Source organism: Drosophila novamexicana, unplaced genomic scaffold (assembly GCF_003285875.2).
Source record: "Drosophila novamexicana strain 15010-1031.04,08,12 unplaced genomic scaffold, DnovRS2.1 tig00000387-arrow-pilon, whole genome shotgun sequence".
Lineage (NCBI taxonomy): Eukaryota > Metazoa > Arthropoda > Insecta > Diptera > Drosophilidae > Drosophila > Drosophila novamexicana.
In genome coordinates, this window is record NW_020824800.1 from 78,309 (window position 1) to 93,538 (window position 15,230).

At 42.0% G+C, this 15,230-nt stretch overlaps 2 protein-coding genes across 9 annotated transcripts in view; both read right to left on the reverse strand.

The window, feature by feature from the left end:
* Window positions 1-7,177: 7,177 nt before the first annotated feature.
* Window positions 7,178-8,146, reverse strand: LOC115760036 (protein lifeguard 3). Of its 2 annotated transcripts, none has more exons than XM_030701204.1 (3): window positions 7,957-8,146; window positions 7,656-7,904; window positions 7,178-7,588 (listed from the first exon to the last, which is right to left on the reverse strand). In XM_030701204.1, exons 1-3 carry the CDS (start codon window positions 8,062-8,064, stop codon window positions 7,232-7,234), a joined length of 714 nt encoding a protein of 237 aa, XP_030557064.1. In that variant the 5' UTR covers window positions 8,065-8,146; the 3' UTR covers window positions 7,178-7,231. The 2 variants fall into 2 exon arrangements, 1 of the variants encoding a protein (XP_030557064.1); XR_004017568.1 differs by having other exon boundaries at window positions 7,506-7,588; window positions 7,656-7,873.
* Window positions 8,147-9,123: 977 nt separating this feature from the next.
* Window positions 9,124-15,230, reverse strand: part of LOC115759737 (mitogen-activated protein kinase-binding protein 1) — a 34,461-nt gene continuing 28,354 nt past the window's right edge. For 3 of the 7 annotated variants that reach the window (XM_030700765.1, XM_030700763.1, XM_030700766.1), the window contains 7 exons: window positions 12,151-12,246; window positions 11,923-12,068; window positions 11,780-11,855; window positions 11,560-11,634; window positions 11,310-11,495; window positions 10,697-10,853; window positions 9,124-10,629 (listed from right to left, as the gene is read on the reverse strand). In XM_030700765.1, the coding sequence (XP_030556625.1) occupies window positions 10,425-10,629; window positions 10,697-10,853; window positions 11,310-11,495; window positions 11,560-11,634; window positions 11,780-11,855; window positions 11,923-12,068; window positions 12,151-12,246 (941 nt within the window). In that variant the 3' untranslated portion in view covers window positions 9,124-10,424. Of the gene's footprint in view, window positions 10,630-10,696; window positions 10,854-11,309; window positions 11,496-11,559; window positions 11,635-11,779; window positions 11,856-11,922; window positions 12,069-12,150; window positions 12,247-12,461; window positions 15,099-15,230 lie in introns of all 7 variants that reach the window. The other 4 variants (XM_030700767.1, XM_030700764.1, XM_030700768.1 and 1 more) reach the window with 2 other exon arrangements.

The window sequence follows — 15,230 nt, forward strand, 5'->3', positions numbered from 1 at the left end:
ACTCTTCGATTCGCTTAAGCATGAATCCTCGACACTTCTTGGCCACAGCTCGCCAGGTCTTTAATTAAGCTAATTAATTGATATGTGTTAGGTTAGTTGTCCAATTGCTGTAACTCTCCCTCTTAAAAACTAAAACATGTATACATGTGAAAACATATAGAGTCTGTCCGTCTGTTTACCTGTCTACCCGTCCATATCCATATCCATATCACGTCTATCCCCGAGACTATATAAGGTAAAGACTTCAGATGAAGACATGGGCTAAAATGTAGAGCAAAAACCGCTTTCTCAAGAACTTATTGAACGAAAGTATAAAGTTGAAGTTAAAGTATAAATCAAATATTAATTACAATAGTAAATACTCAAAGTTATGGAATGTATCAAAAACACTTCCCGACAAATAAATACATTTTGTGAAACTAAATAAATAGGCTCTGAAACGAAGTCGAAAATGCGACTGAGTCGATCTGCAGATGCTTCAGACTTGATATTTGAAGTACATCTGTATTCTCGTTTACCATAAGCTGTTAGAGATTATTACTTTTTTACACTTTCATAATATCGATTTTGAGGCATGGTATAGGAAGAAGAGCTCGAACATTATACGAGCTAGACAGCTAGGCCTTGTTCTAGGATAGACATACACAGAATATTAAACATTTTGGCCTGTTTTAATGATTAGATAAATATCGTTCTGTTGTCCATTGAAAATATGATTATTTTCCATACTTCATCGCACTTCATACCTATCGTCATCCAAAGGCTTGTTTATGTCTCCCAAATTGTTTACAGCACATAAACAATTTGAAAGGCGCCATTGCTGTGTTATGTATTTTGGCGCCAAATGTCTTGCATTATTGCATATTAATAACTCTTATCGGGGCCCAATCAGAGCCGGGACTGCAATGGCAGGAATTTCCTTATAAATTGTGTCAAAACAACTCGAACACGAAACAATGTGTCTCATTCGGGCGCGGTTAAGCACTTTGCCATCAAAAAATTATAATCCAATTCTATTGTTTAACGTGCAGCAATGGCAAAACAAAAAGATGAAAAATTCACAGAGCTGTTGTGTCGACTGCGCTTATCACCTACAACCCCGGGAGCCAGGAGAGGCTAGCAGAGGGCAGAGCACAATGGAACGAGCGATACCCTCAAGTGTGCGGCGCATTCGGGCGTAAATTGCAGCATAATCTCTTCCGGATATGATTACGTTCTTAAGTGATCCGACAGGGACATTGTTGCCTTGCTGTCAGCTCTCATCTTGGCTAAATGCTGTGACCTATCAGCTTTGTATCTTTATCTGCGCGAGTGCAATATGTTGTGATTACAATTTTTTAAAAAGCTAAAGCTGCATTTTTCTTTGAATCGCAAGGGCTGTTTTGTGTTCTGTCTTGGGCCCCAGTCGGGCATGACTTAGGACCTGTGTCTCGAGCTATGCTTATGGGCATGTATGGCATGTAAGTGTATCTCTCGCTGCGCCAACAATATGCTGGCAAAAACACTTAGCGCTGCACGGGCGTGGCTCGTTGTCAACAACATCTTGGCATTGTTTATAATTGTGCCGTTAATTGTCGAGGTGACGACCCCTCCGCTACCATGACACGACCCTCCCTCCCTCCATCCCGACACCCAATGTGAGGGTGTGAGTGTATCTCAATTCTTGGCAACTATTTAATGCGAGAATGTTAGCATGCAGAGACTTTGAATAGTGTCTCAATATGAAGCTACATGGGCACCTACTTCTATTAGAGAATAAAAGTTCTAAAAGACAATTTAAATAAATTTGACTATAATATTAAGTGGATATCCAAAGCAGTCGCTGTAAGTTATTAACTTGAAGTAAGTAATCTATTTGGTAACTCTGCCTCGAAAACTCCAGCCAATTTCGCTTAAGGCGGTTCGGACTCAAAGCTAAAGAGAAACATATTCGTCGAATTATATAACCCTAACCTGTGGGCGTTGCTCAGAATAGGAACATTTTATCTGACCTTCCCATACAAGATTTTTTATGGTTCCTTAAGATAAACAAGTAAGAGGCTCTCGTCGAGAGCTCCCGACTAGGGGATACCCTGAACCCTCTTCTTCCAACATCAAATGCATATATATATTCTATTTAAGAAGCTGTATGTCAAGTTTGGGCACTCTTGCTCTTATTATTTACCAGAATTGCCCAAAAAACATGATATCGATATCGATTTTTATCGATTGCTTGGAAACCGAGTAAGTTATCGATTATCGGAAGCAAACTCGATCTGCGCAGGCACTAGGAGGACCTACATCTAAAATTTCAAGTCTATAGCTCTCATAGGTTCTGAGATCCTTACGTTCATACATACGGACGGACGGACGGACAGACAGACGGACACGGCTAGATCGACTCGGTTATTGATGCTGATCAAGAATATATATACTTTATGGGGTCGGAGAAGCTTCCTCCTGCCTGTTACATACATTTGGATTTTGCACAAATACAATATACCCTTGTACCCATTTTTGATGGGTTCAGGGTATATTAATCGTAAAAGTTTCGATTTTCGCACCGACCTCTATTTTGAAAAAAAGATATGACGTTCCAAAACGACATAACTCCAGGCGGGAGATATGACGTTCCAAAACGACATAACTCCAGGCGGGAGATATGACGTTCCAAAACGACATAACTCCAGGCGGGAGATATGACGTTCCAAAACGACATAACTCCAAGCGGGAGATATGACGCTCCAAAACGACATAACTCCGCGCCGAGATATTCGAACTTACCCCGATTTTGGGAAAAAACGTGATGTAACCCCTTGCTTTTTGTTCGATTTGGGTCAAAATTTAGATTTTTAGTTTTCTGATGCCAATCGATAGTACTGATCCTTACGAGTCAAAAATAGTATAAAATTCCAAAATCTGAGATTATTTGGCCGAGATAGTCTAAAAAAAATTATCAAAAAAGGTTGATTTTACAAACGAAACGTTTTTTGGTCAACAACTCATTTCAACCCATAAATTTTTAATTTCTTTGACTGCCATATGATAGTAGGGATCCGTACGAATTCAAAAAGGCATAACATTTTAAAAACAGGATATATTTACCCGAGAGTCCAACAAAAAATCGTCAAAAAAGTTTGTTTTTTTAACTTATATATGTTTATTGTATTAAATCAAAAAATAGCATACATTTTTATTACAAAACCATTCACTTAGGTGGTATCTCGCCAATCCTGGTTGGCTCCTCAGGCTTTATCGTGGACAAACGTCAAAGCCGTCTTCTTTGAGTAAGGCTGCACCGTCACGTAGGTAGTCGGTGGGCTCTGGGGCTTCTCCTGTGTCGTGGTTGGAGGAGGTCTCTAAAGGATCTTTTCTTGAGCCTTCTGACTACACACCTCTCAGCGAGGTCTCTTGTATGGGTTGGCGAATGCTTCGACTCGGAGATTACTTGGCCGAGATAGTCTAAAAAAAATCAACAAAAGAGGTTTATTATACCAACGAAACGTTTTTTGGTCAACTTTTTCCAACCCATCAATTTTTAATTTCTTTGAATGCCATATGATAGTAGGGATCCGTACGAATAACTCTGCGCGGAGATATGACGTTCCAAAACGACATAACTTCGCGCGGAGATATGACGTTCCAAAACGACATAACTTCGCGCGGAGATATGTTCTAGTCGGGAACTCCCTTCTCTTCTTCCAACATCAAATATATACTATTTAAGAAGCTATATGTCAAGTTTGGTGACTCTAGCTCTTATTATTTACCAAAATTGCCCAAAAAACAGGATATCGATATCGATTTTTATCGATTGCTTGGAAACGGAGTAAGTTATCGATTATCGGAAACAAACTCGATCTGCGCGGGAACTAGGAGCATCTACATCTAAAATTTCAAGTCTCTAGCTCTTATAGGTTCTGAGATCCTTGCGTTCATACATACAGACGGAGAGACAGACGGACGGACATGGCTAGATCGACTCGGCTGTTGATGCTGATCAAGAATATATATACTTTATGGGGTCGGAGAAGCTTCCTTCTGCCTGTTACATACATTTGGATTTTGCACAAATACAATATACCCTTATACCCATTTTTAATGGGTTCAGGGTATACAATTTTTGTTTGCATCACGATCCCGTCAAGCCCCTTTCTATCTCCATCCGCCTTTCTGTCAGTCTGTATGAACGCATATTTAGGGATATATATGCACAATTGAATATCATGCGATATTTTGGTCATGCATAATAATAATATTGCATAGCGAGGCCTGTTACACCCGACTGAAACGTTCCTACTTGTTGGCAGACGCAGGAGTCAAGCATAGAAGCTCAAAAGCACGTATGCTAGGAATCTTTTCAGTTATCTACTAATTAATAAACATAATAAAGTCGTGAAACGGCATTTATCCGTGCGAGGGAGAGAGAGATGCTCACAATGGATACAGTGCCATGAGCTCGTCATGCCAAATCGCAAAGCCAAACACATAAAAGCCAGACCATATTGCACGGGCCATATTATATTTAAAACATATTCATGGCCCGTCAGGCAGCACAAATGGGCAGCAAGGCGTTTTTGTGTCCTGGTGTGAAAAAGCGTGTAAGGAGTTGACATAAAGCTGACGACTGCGACCGGCGACAATGCCGACAGCGATGGTATCCCGGATCGCTGCAAATCTGCATTGGAAGCTGCTGAACCGAACTAATTGAGTCGCGTTACATCAAGTTGAACGCGTTTCAATGTGTTGCCGAGCATCATCAGATCATCGCCACACATTGCCATAGCTTCTATCTTGTCACTTGATTCTGGTCTGGGAAATGGAACAACTGCCTGTGTTTCAGACCCTCGGCCACACTTGCACGCAACATAAAAAATGCTTACCAGATGCGCAAGTAACAAGTAGAATACTTTAGTCGATGGTCTTGTTCAACCAGGTCTAGAGTACTACCATAGTTTTCTTATACAAATCTTTGAATGCGTCTAAAGAACATTTGAATGCACACATTAAAGTATGCGACTTAAGATAACCCTTCAGTCGAGAATGCTCAACTTGGAGGCGCCGTATAACCTAGTCTGAAAAATGTGTTTTTAATAACGTACATAAAAGTTTCATTAATAACTTACTTGTTAGCTGTCCGAATATCTATATGTGTAGAGTAACTAACTAACTATCTCGAATATCAAAAGAAAAACAAGTTAGACTTCCTTCTTTGTGTGTGCCGACTAGGAGATATCCTCAACCCCGCTCCGCGTATGGTATTGGAGAATATATATGTATATGGAGTTTTTGAGACCGGCCCTCGTCCATCTAATCAGGGCCTTAGATGCCTGAAACTAAGAAAATGCATTTTTTAATGCCAATCGATAGTACTGATTCGTACGAGTCGAAAATTGTCGGACATTATTCGGTCATTATGGGAAGCGTATAGGTATAGGGTATAATCAAAGGCAATATAAACACTTTAGAGTCTTTAGATTGTCTATGGTATAATGTTGTTGTGAAAACGTATATGAGCAACCCGACTCCAGAAAGTAAATATATGGTATTTTTGCTCAGTACGTCGAGATATTCAAACTAGCCAATTCATCTCGAATATTTGTCTGTGTATATGAATTGGATATATGTAAGTTTATAATTATACCTTTATTATATTCTTATATTATTTTGTATAATATTTATATTATTTTGTTTGTTTTTGCAAGTTTAAGAAACGAAGCTGGGTATATTACCCAGTCGGACGAGGAAATCTTGCTTGTATACCAAATATGGCGATTCCAACTGTTTTAGTCCCTGAGATCGACTAAGGTCTGACGTCCTTTTGACAACTCTGCCGGCAGGAACTTATCGGTCAGGTTTTCGCTTAGCTCAATATTGACACAATTTAATTGAGCGCCAATGGCTGTAAATGTATCAATGGCAATGGCGGACGAGTGTGAGTACTTTCGCTTTGGGTCAACAATGAACTGAACAACCATGGACAGCAGACGTCCAATACGGAGTATGAACTCCAGCACAGCCACAGTCGCTGGTACGGCCTTTAGCACGTGCAGCCCAGTTCATTGAATTGCCTTCAACATATGGCATGGTGGCAGGGTCTAGGCAAAAAGTTTAAAACGAACACGTCCGACTCCAGTCGAAATTTGGGCACCAAGCAGGGTGTCACCTGCTGTGCTGGTCAGCTCTTGGATAGCTTTAATAGTAGCTCTATTGCGGCACACCTACTGTGTGTGACTGGCCATCTCATAATGTAATGTAAAAAGGATACGTTTATATCATGGCCATTATTGCATGTACTAGCTGTTCTTTAGAGGTTCAATTATCGGATAACGATTCCACTGTCATGTATCGGTCGAATCTTAATTTGAAAATCATGTTTCAGGTCGGGAATGTTGCCATGCGCTTCGTCCATTCCAAAATCGACATACGAGCGATACACTCTATTGACCATGGATCATTGTCGAAAGGTTCTAGGCTTTTGACCTCTAATGAGATCCAATGCAGGTTTATTTAATATGTGCTGTTTGCGGGTCTGAACGTCTGGCTGCTTCATTCCTTCTCCCAATGAGCTAGTTCTCCTGTAGGCTGCCCATTTCGATAGGGACATTTTTTTCAATGTGCTACCTGGGCTGGTTCTGTAGATTTCGAGTTTGGAGCTGCGAACTTATAAACTTTAATTATTATTAATTATAAGCTTTAATGTATTAAATAAATTACCTAAAACAACATGTATACACAAAATTTTAAATAAATTAAAAGTTTGGTAAACAATTACAATTTTAGTTTCATTGTAAAATTTGACATATTTTTGTTCTTCTTTGACAACAGGCCAGCGCAAAAGATTTGCTCAAAACCTAGTTTATTTTTGAGAATATCGTGGAAACGGGAAGTAATTGCATTAAGAGATATTTGAAAATAACCCTTGAGTTCTTCTTATGGTGAGAATCTTGATGCCAAAAAATGTAGTTTTATCAATTTACCCCTGTTAGTTAGTTCAAGGTCTATCGGGCGAATCTAAAAACGTTGTCTTACAAATTTGACACTTGATCAAGGGGATCCAGGCGGATTTCGCAAGAAGTGTTAAATGCATATCACATCAATTTACACAAAGTATTTGAAACTGAAATAAATCATAAGAAAAGCTAGGATTTATGTTACGGAACTCTCGCACACTCGAGACATGTTCAAACAGTTTTTTTGTGAGTAATCGTAAATGTGGATTTTTATTTGCACAGACATCGAATTTCACAACTTAGGCATCAACTAGACCTAAGATACCCAAAATCATAATGAATATATAAATAATGTCAATGTAAATACCCAAAGCGGCAATAATATAATCATCTTCGCTAAACTCGTTCCTGCGACCGCCGACCATTAATTGTATATCATACACAAGGTAAAGCGAAAATACTATTAGGCCTAGGCTACAGTAGACCAACGACAGGATTCTACTTCTTATAAAGAACGCAAGTAATCCCATTAACACAAGCACTAACGACAGCACGCACAAGTATGGGCCCCAGCCAGTAAAGTCGCATGGTGCAAAAATCGCGAATAAACTAAGTGCTATACAAATGGCGAGCGTGATTCCAATAGCGTATAGGATCTTGGAGAGATTAAATTAGTTAGTACATTAGCTATTAGATATTAGGTTAAATTCATGTGCTACTCACCAACCGAGTTGTATAATAAATGGACATACAGCTGACTCCGAGAGCCATAAACCCGGTGAACACAAATAACAATATATAATTAATTGGAACTTTTCGCGCGACTGAATTACAACAAATTAATATTAAACTGGTGAGTAAAGTCCCAGCTAATGCTATCCATTTTATATATGGATTTTCCATTAACAAATCATTGGCTGGCTCGACGAACAGGAATATGGCTGTAATTATTGTTGTTACAGCCATTTGCATCTGCATGAACTTAGTTGAATAGCGTAAATATTTTATACGTTTTCACACTTACGGCAACAATACTGCAGACCTTACTGATAAAGTGCCGCCGTGTATGATCGTCATCCCAATCAGTCCCAAATGTAAGATCCTCACTGCGACTACGCCTCAAAAACGGCATTGTTCACTTATACCAGTAATAGCTGCTTTTGGTTACTGGATATTTGAGTTTTTGTGTGTGCACATGTTACGCCTACTAGATTTTGAAAACAATTAAGTGTGTCTTTGTTGAATTCGCTCCTACTTATGACGGTTACGATAAGTAAGGTTGAGTGGGCGAGTGGGAAGCGGAGACACTCGGCAGCAAGAACTGGGATCACCGACTATTTGACCGCTAGGAGCAGATACAAGATATTCGACAGTTAAGGCCAAGACGAATTCACGTTGCTTATGAGTCGACAGAAATATAGTCGAGAAGACAGTCCGAGCTTACTATACAGTATCTTGCCTCTTCTGAGGAAAACATAGATGAGACTATAAACACTTTTAGATATGTCGCAAGCAGGCATTTTTTCAATTGCAATTCCAGCTAGAAGAGCAATCAGACTTAACAGGTTGCAATTTCTCTATCGATCCGCAACTAAAGTTTATGATCCATGAAACATAGCTGGGCCCTCAGCATACAATGCTTAACAGTTATCGGAACTCTTTTAATTCGACATTTATGGAATAAGTGTAGCGATAGGAGTCGGGGTGGAGTTATTCATGGGAGGACTTGAAAGAGCAAACTTAGCTTATATGAAAAAACTTATCGTACAAAATCTAGAAGCGAGCTAGAACATGAACTCTGTTTTATGATATTTTTTTCTAGATATTCCAAAGTATTAAATATCAAACAATATTTAATTTGAACCTTATTTTTTAAATAAATCACATTGCTTAAGGTATATAATTTGTTTTTTAGGTACTTGTATAATATACTAACAAGCTTAAAAATTTAAACTTTGTTTGATTATTTGTCGCCTTAAACATTCTCACCACAAGACTAATATGGCCGGAAAGCGTTTATTCCGACTTTATGTTCTTCATTTCAAGGACTTTTAGCTTATTATGAAATATGTATGCAATATATAACTTTAGACGTAAAGTTCAACATAAAGTTAGTATAGTAGATTTGAAACTTATGCGGCTGGAAAATGGTTGAAAAATGTATTATATATAAAATTTGAAGCACAAAACTTGCCACGGGCAAGGCCGGGAAATACCCGCTAGTTTATTATATTTTATAGTCTCACAATTAAAAGTTTCGCTTTTATTCTTAGTTCATATTAGTTTGCTTACGATTTAACGAATTAAAATATTGTTAGGTTTTGCCGCAACCCATCATACAAAATACACTTTATATGTAGTATATGTGCACACATATATACCAAATGTGATATTTTCGGCATGGATCGAGGCCATTCTTTAGATCTGTTAAGCCCCTAAGCAAACTTGAAAGATAAATGTAAAATTGAATTTACACAGTGCCTGGAGTGTGGAATTTTAGTAGTTAAAAGAAGAACGATAAAAATAGAAAGTTAATATTTTTAAAAATTATACTTTTGTATTACTTTCGATCAAATTACAAATCTATAGTTTTAGAGTGAGTAGCATATGTGGAGATAAATAATCATTTTAGGTTTTGTTCTAGGTTAAGTTAATTTTAATACATTTTGTTTAGTTGTAAATTATTGTAATGTAGAGTGTAATTATATTTTTATAAATTTAGTGTCAATGCTTAGGTATAGGTGCTTGAAATACAATCAAATAATGAACTTCTAATTTACAGAAAATAGTGCTTTAGAATTGAATTATGTAAATTTGACCATAATTTTGCCATTATCCGCCGATTAGAAGCACTTGATCATTGTATATATATATATATGTATGTTTGTATGCTTGTTTATAAAATAAAGAGTTGCAAAATATTGGCATACAACATTTGCATTTTCTTGCTAACACTTTTCAATAATCCGATGGTTTTTGCCTTTCGGCATGGGTTAGTCCCATGACTAAATTGTAAACATGGAAGAGAAAAAAAAAACAAAAAGTAAACATACAGAATGTTCGGCGTTCTTTACAATTCTGACACGCCTGGCATCCGTTTTAGACGAACGTAACTAAGATAACACTTAACAAATATAAATTGCTTATTAACCTTAAAGCGCTAAGAATTCAATTCAAACTTTACAAAAGTGAATTTTCTATAAATAAAGGCCAAGGCAAAAGAAAAAAAAAGAAAAAGTTAAAGAAATGCACGCTCACAAATACGCAAATACTTAAGAGCTACAAAGCTTGACTAAAAACAAATTAAATCTTTACAATAACTATTATGGATATCAATTAGAAATAAGTTAGATCTGATTTTAGTTTTGTTGCTGATCTCTGCCATTTGCCGGTTTAGTGATTTAGATAATTAGATTTAATAAATATTAGTTTGTTTTAGCCCATTTAGTTGCCATTTATTGTTAACCTAACAAGTAGTATAAGCGCTACACACTAGGAGTTATTCTCACAGTCGTCGGGTTTGTGCTTGGTGCGTAAATTGCTTAGCAGATCGGCACAGTTATTGACCATCATAAGGTATTGGCCATTCTCCAGATTGCCAGTGGCTGATATCTGCTCACGACTGAGCCCGTCTCCGATCTCAGCTCCTCCCCCGCTATGATTGTAGCTTTGGCTCGAGGGCGCTTTATCAGTTTGCCTGAAATAATTACAAATAGTTATCGCAAATCAATTTTTCCTTATTTATTGGCTAAGTTAAGCATTACCGATTGTGAGTTATACTGCCAAGCATATTGCGAGACATAATCACAGCATTTTCCAGTTCCTTTAGTAACAACGAGTTCTTCAGATTCGCGTGCAGCTGCATTGCAGTCTGCGTAGTCGTGTAAAGCTTGTTGATCACATTGTGCACCTGCGCCTCGGCTGGGTCGTGACATATGCAATTAAACAGATTGCATTGATTAGACTTTATTTTTATATTTATATTATCTTCGCTTTATAAAAAAAAGATTATTATATTTTCTTAATATATTTCTACTTGCTTTCTAATCATACTCAAAGTTGAGTACATTATTCACGGACTGAAAATTTCTCGGTGTGGCTGGCGAAGAATATGTGTTTATGTGTATAGAATATGGTTCGGGTATTCTCGGCTAGATCTATATAACTTAGTAGAGTTAAGGTCTACTTATTTGACAGGTAGACTACTAAGGAACTACTTTTTAGAGCGCGACAAAACTATTAAGAGCCTGCCCTGATGAATTTCAGACATTTATATTTGTTATCCCTCATTATTAAAAAGAAGGTTTCTTTTTCACTGTGAACAGAGTATTGCCCAGTTGGGCAACCCTTGTGGTTGTCTTTTTTTTTACTACTTACAATCAGCGGACTCGTAGTCATCAAGTCCGCCGGCCCTCTGCTTGGCTGCAGTGGCTGGAGTATTGCTGTTCAGTTTGCTCTTGTGATCGAATCCCAAATTTCGAGGCCTGGGCGGCACGACAGGCTTATTGCCGGCGGCGATGTTGGGTGTTTCCTCCGAACTGGAGTCATCTTGCAGGGCTGTGCCTATAAATCAAAATCGAACTGCGTTATAGGGTATTGTAGTCAAATGTGCAATTAACAATATTACCACTGTTGAAGTTGGGCGCTTTGCGTCGATTGCTGTTGGCGTTCGTGATTTTGTTGCCGTATTGTCGAGAGGCGGCTGCAAGAAGTCAAAAAGAAATGGGTTAAAGTTGGAAATGGTCAACTTTGGGTCAATAACCCCTTTTCAATAAAGAGTGCTCCAGTCGATGGGACACGACTAGCATCCGAAATTCCTGCTATGCATACATGTGATAAAAACCTACCAACAGCTCCATTGTTGCGACCTTGTCCGTTGTTGGCACTGCGCAATCGATTGATGTCTTCCGTCTCCGAGTCACTCTAAAAGGATCGTGTTAGAGTTTTAATGTTTTCTAATGAAGTGTTAGGGGCTGAATTTGTTACTTACGACCTGATTGAGCACGTTCATGGAGTTGCTGGAGGCGCCCAGGCCGGATTTTCCCTGCAGACTGTTGCGTTTGCTGGCCGATCGAGCGATGTTGCCGTTTCGATGCTGGGCCGTGGGCTTTTGAGGCGTGCCATTGGACTTGCTGGCTGCAGGGTAGAAGAGTGGAAAACGGATATGAAACGTTAACGTTAGCTGCGGAAACAGCGAGAGTTTTTTCGTGGCCCTTACGCTTGCCAAAGTTTCCCATATGCAGATCACTCAGCGAGCAGGCGCGACGAATCGACGACTCCTCAATGGGGATGGGATTGATCAACTTGGGATTACCTGTAAGTAGGCGTACACGGTTATTAATGGGGGGTCTCACATGCCGGGCAGGTGCTTCTTATATGGTTTTTGTGTAATAAAGGACGCGGCAACTGATAAGCAAAACAAAATGTGTGCGCGATCATGAAGGAGTACAAAATGATTCAGTGGAGCAAAAGAATATTTGTGTGCAATTGTTCTGTGGTAGTACAACAACGAGGCTGAAACGCTCAAACCTTGTGGATGCTCGACGGGCAGCCCGTGCAGCAGCCGCCCCTGAGGATCGTCAGCATTCGATTTCGCGGTGTCCATTTGCTCACTGTCGGAGTCAAGATGGCCACATCGTTGAGTGCTTGCCGTCGCGTCATCATCGGCAATCACTTCCTTGGCCAGCTCCACGTCGTTTCCGTTGCCGTGGGCGCGATGATAGCCAAAGTCGGAGCTCTCCAGCACGTCCGGCAGGCTGCAGTTCCTGCGTATGTGACGCGCATAGGCACACAGATCCGCATCGGTGGCGGGCATATGCTCGCCGAGCTGCAGATGATGCTGGTCCTGGGCACGCGCCAGCATGTCAAAGTTCATGGTCAGACTCTTCACGTAGCCCTTTTGCTTCGAATTGCAGGCAAAGGGACGCAGTCGGGTCTCCGTGGCCTTTCGTATCTGCTCTATTTTGCGCTCCTCCATGGCGATTAGCTTCTCAATGATGTCTATCTTCTTGGCAATGTTCTGGCACTGGTGACTGGTGGAATTGCCACCGGAGCGCACCACATTGTCCATGTTCTTTTTGTGCTTGGCGCGCTCCTGTTGAATATCATCGACGACCGCCTGTAGTTGGGGCTTCTTGTACAGCTTCAAGCTTTGCATATTCTCCATATTCTCCAAATTCTCCGGCGCATTGCCGTTCTCTGCGAAGTACATCTCGAAGCTGCGTTCGCCACCATAGTCGCTGGGCAGACTGCCCACGAGCGGCGCCTCCAGCGCCTCCGATTCAATTTCATTGCTGTTGACACCGTTGAGGCCGGCGCGCTCCCGCTTTGCGCTGGGCGTGTACTTTATTTGCGATACGGTATTGAAACGGACGCTGATCTTGGGCCGTGATTTCTGGCGCACGCTGGTGGCGCGTCGGCTGCTCTCGCTGGTGTCGAAGCGCGACACCTTCTTCAGGCAGCTGGGCGTGGCCAATGCGCCGCTGCTCACCGAGTACCTCATCGCGGGCAGCGGACGATGCTGTGTGCGCTGTTTCTCGCGCTCAAACTTGAGCAGATTGTGCTCGAACTGGCGCACCACCGTGGCCGTCCTGGAGGTGCCCACGCAAGGCTGGCTCTTCTCAACGTTGCATGTGAGCGTGGACACCAGATTGTGTGGTTTCGCTGGTATGGGAGGCTTCGGCTTGAGTTGCTTGCGCACAAACAGCAGCTGGCTATTGGGACGTGCAGGTGGTTGGGATCGGGATTGGGATTGCGATGGGGCTGGGGCTGGGGCATAGCGACTGGGCTGCGAGTGGGACTGAGACAGGGGATTTGAGTTGCGCTGCTGCCGCTGTTGGGCAAAGTCAGTGCTGAGACTCTTATTGACTCCGGAATTGTATTGCTTGTTCTTAGATCGCATTGTGGGAATGTGCTCCACGGCGCCAGTTCCTGTTGCGACCGAGGCAAGGCGAGGGAATGTCTTGGAGCTGGGCAGCGGCTTCAGCGGCTTCAGGTTGTAGCCGGTGACATCGAAGCTGTCGTAAGTAGCCGCCGCTGTAGCGGCCGTTTGCTGGTGCATGTAGTAGTCAAAGCTGCCGTAGGCATTGGGACTGTTGCCATACGACTTGGAGACGGGACCGTGCAGAATAAAGTTGCGTATGCCAGCGTGGCACTGCATCGCCTGCAAGGGCCGCTGCTGGTCTAGAGCGGGCTCAAGGGGTGCACTCTTGCAGTCGCTTTCGTCGGAGAGCACGCTCTCGAGACTGTTGCAGTAGCTGCCGCCATCGGAGAGCAGCGACTCCTGGCTGTGCTCGTGCGGCAGCTGGCCGGAGCTGCTCAGAAAGAAGCTGGCACTGGAGTGGCGCTGTGTCTCCAGGAAGCGCGCCTCCTCCAGGCGCTGTTGCGTCTCAGTAAACTGCTCTGGCTTTAGAATATCCGACAGCGACACTTTCCGCTCGCACTGATAGATTTCGCGGTAGACATAGTATTGGGCGCGTGGTGGAGTCGCCGCTGGCGTGGACTCGCTGGTGGAGTCCAAGGCGCGCAGATTGGCCGGCACGGAGCAGGAAGCGGGCAGAACAGCATATCTGGACGGTTCATCAAGATCACCGTACTTGCGCGTTATTTCGTCAATCATCTTTTCGGTGTCCGCGTGAATCATGTCCAGAATTGTGCGTGCGTCGTCCGCGTACACCGAATGTCGCTTGGGTTCGGCGGGTGCGACTCGCTCCGCTTCTGCCGACCACTCCACCTCTTCGTGAACAGGCGAGACTGGACACGATTTGTAATGCTTAAGAATGCTCGGGGTACGCCGATTGTTTCCCGCCGGATTGCGCCGTGGCGTTGTTTTCGCTGTGCCCTGTCTCGCTGCTGCCGAGCTGGCGGACACGTAGGCGGCATTGTTGTGGCCAAATGGAACGCCCGGTGGCGGGTGTATCTGATGCACGCCCACGTGATGCGGATAGGGCGGATAATGTTGCTGCACTTGACGCATGGTTTGAAAGTTCTGTTGTAGTTTCGACTTGGAAGCGGCGCTGTTAAAGAAGTGCTGCACAGAGCAGCCATAATGCTGAGCGTGTTGTTGTTGTTGTTGTTGTGGAGGCGGAAGCGGAAGCTGCTGAGGCGATGCGTTTGCAGTGGATGAGCTTGTGGACCTAATGTACTGTGAAGTATCGTGGGAATCAGCTAGTGGGGTTATTCAACAAGGTTAACAGCAAATGCAAGTATCAATGATTTTTTTTTTTTACCAACATTATTGAGGCCATAGTGCGCGCAATAGGGAAAGAGAGACAAAGAAATTGAAAGAGAGAGAGAGAG

What these genes read in the sequence shown, in the direction of transcription:
- LOC115760036 (XM_030701204.1), bottom strand. Translation starts at nt 8,064, where the DNA reads ATGCCGTTTTTGAGGCGTAGTCGCAGTGAGGATCTTACATTTGGGACT. An exon ending in AGGTCTGCAGTATTGTTGCC is followed by an intron (nt 7,905 to 7,956) that starts GTAAGTGTGAAA and finishes AAGTTCATGCAG; the next exon opens with ATGCAAATGGCTGTAACAAC. An exon ending in TTTATTATACAACTCGGTTG is followed by an intron (nt 7,589 to 7,655) that starts GTGAGTAGCACA and finishes AATCTCTCCAAG; the next exon opens with ATCCTATACGCTATTGGAAT.